Source organism: Drosophila tropicalis, unplaced genomic scaffold, assembly GCF_018151085.1.
Source record: "Drosophila tropicalis isolate 14030-0801.00 unplaced genomic scaffold, ASM1815108v1 contig_859, whole genome shotgun sequence".
NCBI classification, from domain to species: domain Eukaryota; kingdom Metazoa; phylum Arthropoda; class Insecta; order Diptera; family Drosophilidae; genus Drosophila; species Drosophila tropicalis.
In genome coordinates this window covers 1023260-1040195 of record NW_027173353.1, presented here as the reverse complement: position 1 = coordinate 1040195, position 16936 = coordinate 1023260, and the positions used below count along the sequence as shown (strand labels likewise).

General features: G+C 37.4%; 2 protein-coding genes and 1 long non-coding RNA gene across 6 annotated transcripts in view; 1 reads left to right on the top strand and 2 right to left on the bottom strand.

Annotated features, from left to right (window-relative positions):
- Nucleotides 1–16936, top strand: part of cv-c (crossveinless c) — a 101171-nt gene that overhangs the window by 7481 nt on the left and 76754 nt on the right. For 2 of the 3 annotated variants that reach the window (XM_068297986.1, XM_068297983.1), the window contains exon 2: nucleotides 14216–14387. In XM_068297986.1, coding sequence (XP_068154087.1) covers nucleotides 14358–14387 — 30 coding nt within the window. In that variant the 5' untranslated portion in view covers nucleotides 14216–14357. Of the gene's footprint in view, nucleotides 1–14215; nucleotides 14388–16936 lie in introns of those variants that run through there. The other variant, XM_068297984.1, reaches the window with a different exon arrangement.
- Nucleotides 1–16936, bottom strand: part of natalisin — an 81870-nt gene that overhangs the window by 15567 nt on the left and 49367 nt on the right. The window contains exon 1 of one of the 2 annotated variants that reach the window (XR_011033356.1): nucleotides 4659–4775. The exons of the other annotated variant lie outside the window; for it this stretch is intronic. The gene's annotated coding sequence lies outside the window, so the exon portion shown is untranslated. Of the gene's footprint in view, nucleotides 1–4658; nucleotides 4776–16936 lie in introns of those variants that run through there. 2 annotated transcript variants of the gene reach the window in all.
- Nucleotides 12852–13403, bottom strand: LOC137583117 (uncharacterized). The gene is made up of 2 exons (XR_011033361.1): nucleotides 13309–13403; nucleotides 12852–13244 (listed from the first exon to the last, which is right to left on the bottom strand). It is a non-coding gene; the product is annotated as an uncharacterized lncRNA (long non-coding RNA).

Below are 16936 nucleotides of genomic sequence, written 5' to 3'. Positions count from 1 at the left end.
AAAACTGTTTCTTGTTTGTAGATAGACTTCAAATCGAAATGTTTAACACAAAAAGATAACAGTGAACTTTCTGTTAAATTAGAATCGTTTTTAGTTTACTTTCAAGTAAAAATATGTCATATTTTAAGTGTAAATTATATGGCTGAAGACTCTTATTAACTGTCTCTACTACAATTTATTTATTTTTACGCTCTATTTTATTATTATTACTTGTGATCTCGTAGCTAATCAATTTTTCATTCTATTCTTATTACAGGTTAGTTTCCAGCGAATTGTCATTTCCATGTTGAAATTCGTAAGCAAACATCATGAACACCCTGTATTATATATATTATTAATTCTCGTACAGTTCATCGCTTAGTTGTATTTTCTTCGTTCTGTTTTGTTTTGACTCGTATACAAAGTGACAACGAAAATAACAACAATTTTCCTAGACGTGCATTTTCGCGTTTTCGCAAAGAGTACTATCAGAAATAAAGCAAAGCAATGAGTAGCGCCATATGCAATCGGACAGCCAAAAGACAGACAGTCAGACATATCAACTGTCTGCTAAATGCATTGAAAGAAACTCATATAATATTCGAAAATGTTTACAGAGACAACAGAAAAAAAAAAAAATTAAGAAGCGATGATGATTTCATATCAGAAAGAAACCAAAATTACAAAAATGTAACGAATTTCCGGAATTTTTCTGCTAGATTAATCTTTCGCAAACTTCAGTTTAGAATCATTTCCTTGTTTACTCTTATGTTTATTGCTCAATACGGAGAAAATTCATATCAATTGAATATTGATTTATTTAATCCCTTATTTTCTTGTTGTGTATGTATCACGAATTATTGCTGACTGACTGACATTACTTCAAATGATGGGTCTGACGCTTGATGACGTAAGTGCCAAGAGTGAAAACTGCAACGTTGCATTTAAAAAGCACCTTGGTATTGGTATTGTGCATGAGGGATTCAGTTTTGGGATTGGGATCACAACCCCGATATTGCTAAGAAAAGAAATTACTTGCAAACTTTATCGGTCAACTGAATTAGTCATAGGTATTGAAGTAATTCTTTACTTTTACTCGCTACGTGAGTCTCCCTTTTGAGCACAACAACAAAAACATCAGCAATATTGCCAATCGTTGTTGCTGTTGTTCCTGTAAACGTTGTTGTTGTTGTTGTTGTCCATTAGGCATGTTAAAAAGCAGTGGATAAAATATTGGAAAAAATTCTGAGTGACTTACGGAGAGTGACTGCCATTTTGGGGCTGCTGTCGTTGTTGTTCTTTTGATTGTCTGTGGCTCTGTGCCGCTGCATGAATGAAGAAATGAATGAGTTCATCGCCGTCAGCATTTGCCATTTTGCCGGCTGTGTTTTGTTTAAGCAAATAACAACAACAACAACAACGACTACGACAACAACAAAAACATGCCGCATGTCTTAAAACTGCGTGGGGTGCCGCCAACCAAGTTAAGTTAGTCATCATACCAATGACGAAGAATGAAGACAATGATGATGCATATGATGATGTTTGCTTGTTGTTGGTGTTGGCGGTTATACGAGGAAATGCAGCTTCAGAGTTGACTGCACTTTGTCAGAGGCTGAGAGGACTGATAAGCCAATACATATATGTACATATACTGTTTAGTTTCTTCATCATATACCAGCAGCAACAACAACAACAGCAGCAGCCAAGAGACAGCCAATGTAGATAAGAGTGGACTACCCAAAGATCAGATCGAAAAAAAACATATGAGATCGTCTAGCTGGGCAGAAGAACATTTTCAATTTGATTTATGGCATGTAAATTTATGGAAATTTACTGCTGTAAGTTGAGTCAAGCCAAGCGCAATCGAGTAGAGTTAACTTCGGTTTTTCTTTTTCGTTGATAAGTGGGAATTATATGTAAACGTATATGCATAGTTTGTTCGTTCGTTCGTTCATTCTCTGCAAGTGAGTGCAACTCAATTGCAGTGCATTCCAATTATATTATATCATGTGCTAGCAACATTATCGCATATGGTGCGGAGCTACATATTATCGCCTGACTCGGCAATACTTGGTTCAAAAAAAAAAAAACTCGTCACTCTCTCGGCGGTACTCAATGTTTGGTAAGCAATTCTAGTTCAATATGTAAAAAACAAGTTGTAGAACAAGTTTCGAAACGCCTTTTGGCAAAGTGCGACGCGCACATTTTTTCTGCTCTTTTACTTTTCTGGCCCAGACCCCAACTACCAACTAAATACCATACAATGTATGAGAGATCTACATACATATATGCTGTACAGAAAGACAAGTCTTAATTACCCAACATTTATTTGTGTTTTTATTAAACAAAAAATACCTAAAAATGAAAAAAACAGAAAAAAACACAACTACAGCAACAACAATTTCGTTCATTCGCCTGCGGCGCTAATGAACTCGCCGTCTTGTTAATAATTATTGAAATTTTCGATTTGCTGAGGCTGCTGCTGCTGGTGCTGCTGTTGCTTTTAACGCGTTCAACTGGCTATTGAATTGATTTCGGCAATTAAAGGCCTCTAAATGAAATTGAAAACGTTGAAAGGCAAAAAAAAAAAAACACAACTCAACTCAACTCACAACTCAAGCAGAAGAAGCAGAAAGGGGAAAAAACAAATATTTTAAATTATTATAAATATTATTGTGGGACACTCAAAAGTTTTGATTGATGAGAGAGCGGTCAGCGATTTAATGCTCAAACTTGACTCTATCTCTATGGAAAAGGGGCTAAAAATGTGGGGGCAAATGAATCTTTTCGTAAATGTTTGGTATTTTTCATGGTTTTGTTTTCGGTAAGCACACGTGCTCTGAAATGGAAAAGAAATTCTTATTTTTTAGTCTTCTGTCTCCCTCTCTCACTGTGTTATCATTCTGGCGACGAGCTTTGTTCATTAGTTGCTGATAAACAGTTTCTCAGTTGCTTTTTTCCTTAGCTAATAATCTTTTGGGTCTCTGTGTTTGTATATGTATGTATATCTATGCTATTTTATATGTATGTATGCTCTTCCAAAGATAGCGCCGGCGCAGTTGATTTTGTTTTTCTTTCTTCTATTTTTCCTTCCTATTTGATTTTAGTTTCGATCGTTTCGATAAAACTTGGCGTTATATTTGTATCTGTGCCTTAATTAGTTTGCCAGGCCCATTACTATGTGTGGGCAGCAAAGTCGCATGAACCGGATCGGATTTGAGCTAGGTTACAGAGTGATGGGGTAACCGAGAAGGAGAGTGAGAGATAGGGGGTAGTAGGGGAGGAAAAAAAAACACCAAAATTAATTAGAGACGCCGACGAGCTGATAAGCAAATAAACAAATATGTATAGTATATAAACAACAACGAAGAAACAAACAAATGTGGCCCAGACCCAGACTGAGGCTGATTTGTATTAGTGGCAACTCAAATCCAAGGAGAAAATGCTCTTTGAGTAGAACTTTCTATTGATAAGTGGGTCGCCAAAGAAAGGAAATTGAATATACATACATACTATACACTCACACGCACACACACATCTAAAAAATCACAGAGATCTCAGTTGAAATTTTGTCAGAGCTCATAGAAATTAGCATTTGACTTTTTCTTTCTCTTAATTTCTGTTTATTTTTTTTTTCTATTTGGATAGATATATACAATTTGTACGCAATTTGTGCCCACTGTTTGCTCGGACTGTCTCCTGTCTGACATCTGTATGCGTCAGCCTTGAACAATTGCCAAAAGATCTACATAAAGATTTATAATTCAACATTTAAACAACTAATAGAACGGAGGCGCAGATCTCCGGCTATAAAATACATAAACGAAATAAACAGAATGACGCCATGGGCATGGCGAGGGGAAATGTGCGTGACTTTTGCAGATAGCATCAAAAAAAATTGCAAATCCATTTTGCAAAACAAAAAAATCAGTCTTTAAAGAAAGTCTTAACAATATTTTGAAATAGGGAGAGATATTACGTTTAAATATATAGATTTTAACCTTTACATACTTTTTATATTTTACAATAAATTGTACTGTTAGTAAAAAGTTTCGTTCCATGAAATGACATAATTTGGAATGCGATCATTTCCATGGACAATAATATACTTATAAATAGTTTAACGCTTTTTTCATATGTGGAATGCTATGTCATAAATCCTTGCTACGCCCATGATAGTTTCCTATGGAGATAAATTGAAATTGACTTGCTATATAGCTGTGACACACTGTGCTACAGTCTGGCGAATCGTAAAATATTATATGGTGATTGAGTTCCAAAGGCAACAAATGTCACCATTTATAAATACCAAAATAATAATAAATTGGTTAAGGTCGAATTAAACATAAATCTGTGGGGTAACAAAAACTGGCATAAATCTCTACAGTCCCAAATTGCATAGAGTTATTCGATACATTAACTTAAGGAATTCTATTAATGAATATTAAATTGATGTCTTTGGAAGTGATTAAATGAAATTAACTACATTTATTTATAGGTATTATATGCATATATAGATTATTTATTTTATATGTGACGTCAGTTTTTGTTTACCATGTGAAAAGATCATAAATTATGTAGAGCTTTAATTTTTTTTTCTTGAAGAATTTTGATTTATGGCGCAATCTCAAAAGAACGAGTGCTATGTAAATATGGACATACTTTTGCTTACTTACATATAGTAAATATTTGCATATTTTGCATGCCGACAAGTCAATCACAATCACCACTTGACGCTGATAAATTTAATCGCTCGAAGGCACAATGGAGCAATATGTGTGCATGAACTTCTGCTGCCTCATTATAGAATTTATAATTAAATGCAATTATTTACATGCATCTATAACTATGCGGAGACAAGCCACTGACCAGCAAAATACTCAACACGATGATAATAATAAAGAATGAACGAACTAACGAACGAACCAGCGTCCGCCAAATAACCGCAGTTGTAATTATTTTTACAAAATGCCTTTCGATACGCTCTGTTTGAAATGAACAACGAAAACAAATGATTAGATGCAAGCCAATGGAACCCTATAAAACAAACCAGGGGTAAACAACATCTATGTACATATATGAACTATTTGTGAATACACAGTGCAAAAACACTCTAGAAAAAATGGTTCAGTTTTTAAGTGAATTTAGATAGTTTAAAACACATTTATCTATAAATCGTTGAAACTAAATAAATTATGAGTAAATTAGGTAGAAACTGATGTCATCTCCTGAGTCTTCTGTAGTTTCTCTCAGTGTATTGATATGTTCGCATCCGCTTAAACTGTGGACAGTGTAACAAACGCGTTTGCTGATAGATGAGACGAGAAGGCAGTGGCCTGTGCCACCACCGCCACCGCCGCCGTCTGACTGACTGACTGACTGACCATTACAAATGTTCACTTAGCCGGGGCATAGATATGGGGATATGACCACCATTGAGTGAAAGAGAAAGGTAGAGAATGCGAATCGTCTGCAGTAAGTTTGCAGTTTTTTTTCTTTCCTTTTCTCATGTGGTCGCTTATATATATTTTTGGTGTCGTTGTTGATTATTTCTACAAAAGCCACTAATGGATTTTGATATGCACAACACAGCAGCAACAGCACACACACAAACACACACACACAAGCTCTTCCACACGCATATTTCTATTAAGATGATGGTGGACTCGTGAAGGGGGGGAAAAAGCCAAAAGCAAGCCAAGCCACTCTCCACTTAAAGCTGTTGCTACTTTATATGCCTGGCTTGCGGCATGTCAGATAAAGTTCTTGCGCTTTTTTTTGGGAAAGTGCAATCGTTAGAATATGTGAGTAGAGAGTAGAGTTAAGAGGAGTGTTGAGAGGTAGAGTGATGTTGAATAGTTTAGAATGGAGTGAGATGGAACGGATCGGTTTGGGATCGAATAGAAACGACGGCTCGCTTAATTATCAAAGACATTTTTCTCAACAGGGTTGGTCAAAACTGATAACAGGGTGTGTCAGTGTTTACTTATACGTGTTTCTAAGGCGAGGTCAAGCTGCCCGACACAGATCAAGATGGGGATGAGGTGTTGCGAGTTCTGGCCACGCTGTCGGAGAGTGATCTAATGTGCTAGCCAGGAAGCGCAGATGTTTGCCAAAAACCAGCAGAAACAGCAGCGTTTAAATTCAAAATAAATGAAATGGGCGAAGGTAAAGGCAAAGGCATAGGGAAAAAAAGGCGGCAGCGTAGGCGTGTATGTTTTTGTAGTAGCGGGTGCACTAAACTAATGGAAACAGCAGCGTAGCACGGTTCAATGAATTACTTCATTAGTGCAGGCGTGTACCGTGTGGCATGCGTTGGTCGTCGGCGTCTGCGTCCGCGTCCGCGACGTAGTGGTCTTCGCCGTCGTCGTCATCGTCAACATCATAGTTGTAAAGACACAAAAGCAGACAGTGAGCCAGTCAGGCAGAGGTAAAGCCAGAGCCCAACGCCTGTCAGACAAAGTTTGCTAGCAACATTTGTGGCAAGTATTCTTGGCTTGGCCAGGCCCATGGCACTTTTTGAAGTGCCTATGCCTTGCCTTTGCCTTTGCCTTTGCCATATGTTGTCGGCTGCCGTTGATCGCGTCAACTGTGCGTTGAAATTAGCTTCCCTGACTCCTGGATAGGACTCAGTTTTCCTCTTATGCCTTAATTGCGGAAGTTATGAGCATGGAATTTTAATTATTTCACTCAGAGAGACTGCTGCCGCTAACTTTATTGTGTTGGCCAGTTTACAGTTAGATCGCAGAAGTCTCTTGTTCCCCCACTTACTGCCTAAGATATAAGTTTTTTTCTTTTGGCCTAAAGGCAAACATCCGCTGTACCTTTTCGTCTAACTATCTATCTGTTGGCATTCTTCATACGAGCGGCTGCATCTTTAGCGGCTTAGAAAGTGTCAAGTCAAATGATTGTATTGCATGAATAGAAATACAAGTACGTAAACACACACACAAACATACAATGCACACAACATGTGTGTGCCCAATTTTCCCCATATTTAGTTCTAGGCATTTTATCCAGACGTGACACTTTCGAATGCTTTCCAAAACGTTGACGATTGTGTGACACTTATTTTTTTTCTTCTGCTGCATCTTTCGTAAAAGTTTTCCTTGCCCCATAGCTTATTCTTGTTCTTTACTCTTTGCCAAGCTTATTTGTTGGTCGATTGTCGATGTTGTGAGTTGTTTTCTTATTTGTACACTCAGCCAGACAGAGAGACAGACAGACGGACAGACGGACAGCATAGAACAGATGTGTGGGGGAAAACTTGCGTTGGAGTTGCCTTCGAAAGGCCAAGTGGCTGGATCTGAATCCAAAATGCGAGCCCAAGTCCGAGTTGGGAGTCAGAGTCAGTTACTTAATGCACAAAGACTCAACGCTCGTCAATTCGTCATTCACTCAGTTGCGCAGTCAACTTCCTTGCTTGTTTTCAAATGCAAGCAAACAAAAAAAAGAAGAAAAAAATATATATACCAAGACCAAACACCAAACTGGCTAAGAGCAGCTGATGACGATGGCAATGGTGATGGCGATGGCGATGTCGATGTTGGCTTCTGAGATGGATGGAGACGTCGTTTAAGATTAAGACGACTTCTTTTTACAGCTGCAAAGACGAAGGCAACAACCATGTGGCAAAAGTTGTTGCTGTTGTTGTTGCAGTGTGCGTGTTGGCTGCTGCTTTTCCAACAGCGGCTGCTGAGGTGAGTGATGATGATGAATGTGTTACAACGAAGGTTAACGACTTTCAGCTTTATAAACAACAACCAGGCAGTCAGCCAGCCATCCAGCCATCTAGCTATCCAGCCATTGAGGCAACAGCTGATAATGCGGGTTCTTTTCTATTGTATAGAATGTTGCTTGTTGAAATCTAAATATATATTTATTTCCATGAAAGGGGGCAGGAACAGGCAGTCAGGCAAGCAACTAATTAAGCCAGCAACAAGCTAATTATAAGTCGCATCCGACACTCTAATTGCAATTTAAATAAATGTGGCAGCCAGTCGAACAGCTTTTATAGACACTCCGGTTTTTTAGCAGTGTTTTGGCCAAAAAGAAGCGTTTTAAATTTCAATTTGTAGAAGTCAGCGCGTTGTCAATGGACGAGATGCACTTAAATGAGAAATTCTGCGACAACGACAAGTCTCTCTGCCTCTCTCTCTCTCTTTTACTGTATACTCCTGGCTGCTCTTAACAACTAAATTACACTTGTCTACATGTTTACAATTTACTCAAACACACACACACCCAAAAAGAGAGAGAGAAAGATAGGCACACACATACAGTGATATCTAACCAAACTACTAGCAACTGCAGTCAGTTAGTCACTTTGACCAGTCAGTTTGTCTGTGGAGCTCTGGCTTTGGCTCTGACTGTGACTCTGGTGGTGGTTTAGGCCAAGATTGCAATGAGGTTAGCAGCGCAATCTGCTCAAATATAGATAGCTAGTTAGATGCATGGCAAACAGACCAACAACCACAGCAACAACAACTAACTAACCGACCCAACAACCGACCAGCAACATATGTTGCCATGTACCAACAGCAACATCAACAACATCAGCAGCAGCAGCAAAAGCCGTAACAACAGCAACAACAACAACCGGCCTGCCTGCAACTGGCCAATGCTTTTGAGTTGGCTTGGCTATTCTAATTGCGCACAAGCTTAGCAGCTTTTAGTTACTTTGTAGACTTTTAGTTGCCATCAAAACTGGCCTGGCTCTCTGGCCAGTTTACGAGTTTTGCATACAGATGCACATTTATGTAGATACATTGATTCACCGAGATATAAGAGAATGCCTACATACATACATACATATGTAGATACATGAATATAGCCAAAAGATCGAGATCCGAGGCACAGCTGGGCCTGTTAATTTATGCAATTGACTTAAAGAAAGAAACCCAAATATATATGCTAACCGTCCCATCGAGTCGTTACAATAAATTGCTCGCCAAAGTGTTGCCAAATAAATGTTCTATTGATTTCTGCAACACCTTGTCTTCCGACAAAAGCAACCTAAATGACTAACTGTTCTGTCAAAATGTTTGAGGTTGGGCACCAGTTACTGGGTATGGGTTTGGGTCTGCCCACGTTGGTCGAACTTCTACTCATAGTCGTACTCAGAATCAGTATCAGAAAAGGCAACCATGCCTTTGCCTTGCATGTGGCATAAAAATTTCAGTTGAAATAATGACACACCCGTTTCAATTCATATAAGTATCTGTGTGTGTTAGTGTGTGTGCATGTGTGAGTGTGTGAGATATACATCTCTCCCGCTTATAGATTTGTTTTTCACTTGAAAATGAAATGAAAATTACTGAACTGTAACCATATGTGGCTCTGGCTCTAGCTTTAGCTCTAGCCATAGCTCTGACTGCCTCGAACGGGAAACATATGTCTGTATATGTATATGTGTATGTTGGATATTTTGTTTTGTACCAATAGCTATAAAAATCGCATTATTAGACCTTTAAGAACTTTACGCGTATCTTATTTAAGCTAAAGAGCATTAATTTTCATTTAAAAATATATAAAAATGCGCAAATTCGTGATTTAAATTGTTTGCTCATTAAACTGCGGTCTCCTGTTAGAGCTTGTTAAAGAGTTTCCAAATAAGGTTCCCTTTTTTTAGATATTGAGCTCTATTTCTATGCAAACATTTATATATTATTTGCTTTTGGGCCCCCCAAGTTGGCAAAAAATATAAAAGGTTAATTACAATTTATTGGCTGCTTTTGAAAAGCCATCAAATGATTTCGTTTGGCTGGTTACGCTCACATAGCCATGAAACTGAAACACTGACTCTGTTGTTGTTTGTCCTATGATCAAACAATTTCGTATTAGGTAGACAGAACGACAGACCGATCGGCCGATCCACCGCCGAATGTTTAGACAGACAGCAGGGAACAATTTAATTGTATATTTGCATTTGGTTTCCAGTGGAAAGAAAAGCATTGGTATCATTGGACTGGCCTGGGTTTGTCATCAGCAACATCATCATGATTATTGTAGTGCTCCTGGTGAGCGGTTTTCAATACAATTGCCTGGCTCTGGCCACGTTTGATTTCTTAATTGCCGCTAAATGCGGGATCCGGGGACAACATCGTAGTCGCTACCGTCGGAGCAATCGTTTTCATTGTCTCCGAAACCGTTGGTTGTCAACATCTCTAGAGCTGGAGTACCGCGACCGGGACCGCATTATCGTCGATCACTCTTGCTGCGGTTGTTGTTGTTGTTGTCGAGCACACGAAATAAATGTTTGAGTACACACAGCTGTAAAGAAATTGTCGAACAACGAACCAACGACTACGACGACGACGGCTACGACGATCATGGTGGTAATTTTAGCGGTAAAGGGAATGGCATGAAGGAACCTTATGGACAATTGTCATGCCTGCTATGCCGGCTGCTGCTGGTAGAGGGGATCGTATTTTAATTGCTGCACTTTTAATTTACTTTTCGTTTTGTTTTATTTTATTGTACTTCTCTATGCTTCTCTCGTCTCGTATGGCTCCATTACTTCAGATAAGCCAAAGCGAAAGAGGGGAGAATAATATTTGAGGAAATGCCTTTGTTGACATATCTATGTATACATATTTCCCCTGCCACTCATTGCCCTTTGTCTGCATGCATGTAATTGAGCTACCTGCATAATTTTTGGCCTAGGACAAACATCGACTCTGCCAAGGGTCACCGCGTGCGCGTGTGTGTGTGAGATACGCTGATAGATAGCCAAAGGAAACGCCCATATCCGGACCCCAAGAGTCTTAGTTTCTTAAGCCCTCTCCCTTTTCCTTCCAATAATAAACTATGCTCTAATTATGCACGCCAGTTTCGATTTTGGGCTCGGATTGCCTTGGTTTGCGTAATCCCCCCAGTGAGCTACGCATAAGCTCCACTTTGCACCCACTCGAGAGAGATGGGCTACCCATTGAGGTTTTTCCGTCCCTCTTACCATAAATTTTAACACTTTCACTACTTAAAACACTAAAATAACTTATATTTAGCAATTTGAGACCCACTTAATTTACATTTAAATATAATTTCTGAGTTGCTTTTTAATATTTTCGTGAGCTGCCAGCTTCGGGCTAGGGCCTATCAACAGTTCCTAATCTCGTTCGTTGCCAGTTTTCAATGCTTATTTTTTCTCTCTTTTTAATCGCTAAACTGTCACATAAACTTTACATTTTATTTGACAAGCGCGTTTGGCATACGAAAAATACCCCAAAAGACTGGGAAAATGAGAGTAGGTGAAGGGTAGGGAGAAGTGGAAAGTGGTGGGGTAAAAAAACTTCACAAAAAAATAAAAGCGGGAAAAACAAAATGTAGACAAAATGGCCAAACAAATTTCTTTTCGATAACACGCACAATATTCATCCGCCGGGCACATTAGTTGAAATTATGACAATTTCCAAAAAATACAATAATTCAAATTTATTTTTGTTGTCAGCTGACAGCTATTGGCTTTTTCTTTTATTATTAATTCAATTTGCTTTCGATTATCGGCAGCTGAGCCATCCATCGATTTCCAATTCCCCAATTTGGTTAGCTTATCGATTTTTCTTTCTCTCTTCTTTGTCGTTTTGTCCATTGAAATGATAATATCCATCTTCGTATTGGCTAATCTAAGTGATTTGTGAGTTTTTGTTTTAATACCCTTGTGAAAGGCTAGACGAATTGTCTTTAAATAGGTAGCCAGTCTTTTCCAATCGGTACAGGATGACTCCGATAGAGTTCTATAAGATATCTGCACATGTTTCCATTTGCAAACAGAATTTCACATCATCACATACTACATTTTTTCCCTTCTATATAGCATTTGTTTTCATTGTTCAAATCATCGTCGCGCTTTTTGAGCCTCTACATTTTGTTCATAATTGTAATTATAATAATAACTCTCAAGGTTTGCCTCAAAAAACGTAGACAGGAAACGGATTTACGCCGAAAATCTAAAAATAAAACTGGGCCGGCTTTTCAGAGTGAAGCTTTGAGCCAATTTGGTCGGCGGATATGAAAAGCCATAACTCATGTGGCGGCTAAAACAATTTGATATCAAAAGAGCCTTGTCTGGAGATCGCATAAATTATGAACGCCAAGAGCCATTGCAGCTCCAAGCGTATTCAGTTTTAGTTGAGAGGTGTTAGAACCTTTTAGTTTTTTATTTTTATGTATTTTTTTGCTTTTGATTTCTTGGTTTTTGTTTTGTTTTTTTCCTTTATAAGAATTTATGTTTATTTAAACAGACAGATAAACTTGGTGCCATTAGTGATTTATGGTGGGATAGCATTGGATTTTGATTGGGTTCCCAATCTCTACAACTCTCTCTTTAAATTCTCTGCTTTATCTCACTGTGCCGGAGAGTTCAACTTTGGCTTGACATTGAATACGACAAAAGCCAAGCGCCGTTGAGAATGTGTTGACTATGATTCTATACAATAGTTGTTGTAGCTGTTAACTCGTGTGAATTTCTGTTTTCGTTGCAACTTTCAAAGTGCAGATACAAACGAACAAACAAAAAGATACACTGGAAATGAAGTCAAGGTTATAGAGTTGCCTTAACTCATAAACTGCAGCAGACGTATTGAATTACAGTTGGTGAGTGCATTAAATTGCAAATGGATAGTTGGGTGGGTGAATGTTTTATTTGCCATATAGGATTTCAAGGCAGTTGTTATTTATTTTCATTGTTTTCATTCAAATCGTACCAATAATCTGTTATAATCAGCATGCTAAAAAAACACATGCAGCTGATAAGAAAACTCTTTTGCCATTCCAAGTATCAATGAAAGTTCATTTATGAGCAAGTTATATATCATACATATAAAGCGATAAGATAGATAGACTTCCGCTTACTAATAAAATAGAATGCATTGTACTGAATTTAATTAATTAAATTTATTTTCGAAATGTAAAGGGTGGAACAAAATCTATTTCTGTTTGTTTTAAAGTAAAATCTTCACTGATGCAAATATCCTCACATTCTTCAGCATTATCATAATTCTGTTGAATTTCCTGTATTTTTTCATTCCATGCCTTAACTATATCCTTTGCCAAAAAATTTGTATTCATTTCAAAGAGTATTGCATTTTCATATGTGCCAACTCTCTTCAACTTATATAGTAGATCATCCATTTCGAGTTTTTCCAACAAACTACGTACAAGTTGTGTTTGTTTTTCATTGATGTTCAGGTAGCCATTCTCCTTTCTATATAACAATCGAGGACTTTGCTGCTCTCGATATTCTCGACTAGCATAAAATTCAGCTATAAAAGTCCATAGTAAAATCAAAAAATAAGTTTGCAAATATATTGAATAATAATCACCCACCTTGGGCAAGGGAATAGGTGTGCAGGAGAAGAATTGAAAAAATGTATAAATAAATGTTTAGCATTTTTATTTTCAACTTCTGTTTAATAAGACAGCTAAAAGACAACTAAAGCTATATACATTAAATAATGAGATTAAGTTCGAAAGCTTGGCTTATCAGCTGACCCAGACGAGAGGGCAAAAAATAATAATCTTGGCTTGGTTTCTGCAGAAATTAAGTTTTTATTAATGAAATAAATATAATTATGTGCTTTCATAGAAATGGCTTCATTTATCTACATTATACATGAAATTATAAAGAATCGTAATCTACCCATGCGAAATCGAAAACTAAATCCAATTTTAGAAGTTTTCTATAGTAACCCTCGTCAGCATATGTATGTACATTTTATGGAGATAATCCCCTTATGCGAATATGTCTGTAATGTCATGAAAAAGTTAAATGGAAAGACAAAAAATGTTTTCCCCATTTCAAAAAGCCGACATCCACTTTGGTGTTTGCTGTTGGTGTTGGTGTTGTGTAAACAAACTTAGAAGTTTCCAGCTGTGAGCGTTGATTGCCATACGACACGATGCGTTTTCAAATACACATATATAACAACAACAACAGCAGCATCAAATACTACCACAACAACTACAGCGACAACAGCAAGATGAAACGAGAGAGAAAAGCTACTCAGATTGCGCATACGACTTGTATGCACTCAATGGATGTTGCTGTTGTTGTTGTTGCTATTGCTGTTTTAAACAAAAATAGCAAATGTTGTAAACATTTTCGAGGCACGCAATCAATGCATAGACTTGCCCATGGGCCAGCTACACTAATGCACACACACTACTCTCTCACACTTGCATAAAACACATTGAATTTACAATTAATTTTTTCCTTGTTGTTGTTTCATTACAGATTCCAAGCGTTTTTCCATGGATTAAGGTGAATTTCATATACCGACGGCAAGCGAGTTTATGTATTTGTGTGTGTGTGTGTTTTTTCATTTTATTTCGCTTTTGTGTGTTCGCTTTTCATTAATTTCCTCCACCTTGGGTGCATGTCAATCATACGCAACGTTGGACTTAAGGTGAGTTTGCATATTTGCGTATGCTTTGGTTTTGGCTTTTCATTATGGAAAGTGAAATTTTTGAACATCGACATCTCATAATTGGCTTTCTGTTTCGTCATCAACTCATTATCCGAATGGGCTATTGTTTTATTGTGGTAATCTTTTCTTCTCTTCTGTATGTACTCCTCGTACATGATTTTACCAAGATTAATCAATTAAGTGAAATGTCTTATAGAAATACATCAGTTATTAAGGGGCAATATTTCTGTTTTGTATTCGCTTTATATTCTGTTTTAGATTTATAGTTATCTTAAATTTAATATTACTTGTTTTAGTTTGAAACGATTTCCAATTGAATCCCAGCCATTCCGCATTTGCACATTCGGCCGTTTTGTTTAAATTTTTACATTGGCATTTTTATTTTTATGAGATTGAACCTTGAATTGCCAAAGTATCAATCATTCACACCAAGCAACAAATAAGCGAAGAATAAGAAAATATTGATAACCGAAATTCGAGTATTTGCGTTTTTAAATGCTTCGCTTATCGATAGCTCTCTCTCCTTCGCACTCTGGTTCGGTATGACTCTTCTTCTCTTTCTCGCAATTTAATTAGACATTTTTATCTGAGCTTTTGCTATTTGACTCTGCTGTCAATTTGGCTAAAAATAAATTATTACTGCTTATAGTATATGTACAATATGATATCATGCCTCTACGTTTTAGCCAATTAAAAATAAAAACTTGCAAATGGCTGAAATCTTGTTGGAGCTGCTTTTTTGTTTGTCGTTGTTATTATTGTTGTTGTTGTAAATTATGACTAGCGATAATCACAGAACGAGGGAATTTATTTTTTTCAACAATTTTTTCTGCGCCGCTCTTTGTGGGTAGAATTATTTGCCAGATCTTGACTTGTGTATGTGTTTGTGCAAAGTTTGGTCTAGTAATTAGCTGGGAGATTTCGCCTAGACCTGGTCCCGGGTGCATCTTGCATGCGTAGCTCAAATTTCAAAACTACATGCACTTTGCACAGATACAAAAGCCGGTCCGCTTGGGTGTGAAAAGATTTATGTGCCAGGCCGCAGCTGCTGCTGCAACTGTGGCTCTTGCTGCTGCTGCTGGCGGCAGTTATCAATGCGTTGGCCCACAGCAGCCACCAAGTTCCAGCAGATACAGCAGCCATTCACCCGTACCCCATACCCAAGACAATTCCAGTTTCTTACTGCGGCTGGCACTGCCTGTTGGTGGCATCTTGATCTTGAGACATTTCATTGTGTGTCTTGTGGCCTTTTATTTATGGCCTGCTCAGCTTTTTATAACTCTTCGATTTATATTGATTTGTAATGCACATAAAAAAGCCACAGATTTCATATACATTCGTACATACATACATATAAATGTATCCCCCATATAATATATGTTTATGTGTATATGCATTTGACCTTGTCTGTGGCCAGGATAGTTGCCATAAATAAGTAGCTTACGAAATGATGCTGAAGGTCGCAGCAGCCAAACTGGCGACAAAGCGATAAAACAAAAGAAAAACACAATATGCCTAAGCACAAAAACTACAAAGCAAAAGCACACTGAAACAATATGCAAACAACTTTTAGCTCATATTGCAACAAGTGCAATGCATTACGTTGTCTGCAACATGTCAAAAGCACCCGAAAGCATACCAAAAAAAGTGAAAAACCAAAGCAAGGCAGAGCCATTGTCCGTCCAATTCCCAGGTGCTATGTCAGGTGACATAACTCGAGTTTCAGTTTTGGTATTCGTTGGGCTCGTAAATGCAAATGTATACCCTTGCAAAGAGTAGACTATCATTAGGTAGGAATTCCTGAAAGATAAAGCCTTGGGAAATATATTTCAAACGATTTGAAACATATTTTTTTTGTTTTCAAGATAATTACAAATATTTTAAAAATTAAGGTAGCTATGAGAAAACTTAGAATATCATGCATCGCAACTATTTTCCTAAACAAAAAGATCTGTCAGAAGTGATTTTGGACAATAAATAATCTTCCAAGCTATATTAAACTAAAGGTTATTCCAGGTTGTTGTATTTATAAAAGGGTAAACAATCTTTCGGTTTACAAATTCTTATTTTTATTTTCTGTTTCCACCTACAAGTGAGCCACAGGTGAGCATTGGCATAGATAGATAGATACACATTCGTATCTTTTTTTGCCGGTGTCCAAAAAACACACTTGTGCATGCAAATATTTTACGAATTTGTTTGAGGGAGAATTTGTTAGAAAACTGCAATGAACACAAAAGCAACAAAAACGAAAAGCACAACAACAACAGCAGCAACCATTAACAAAGCAACAACATAAAAGACAACAACAAAAACCTGACCAAGCAGCCGTGTGCACATGACAATGTGTAAATTTATGGCAATTGCATAAGTTTGCTTTAGCTGGTACTTTTGCCATGCACAACTGCAAATAATGAAATATTTGTATTTGCTTTATTAATTAAGCTTTGGCTTTTGTTGTTGTTGATCAACAATATTTGTTTATTCGATGAATATTTCCAATAATATTTGGCAATGCCTTTAGCATT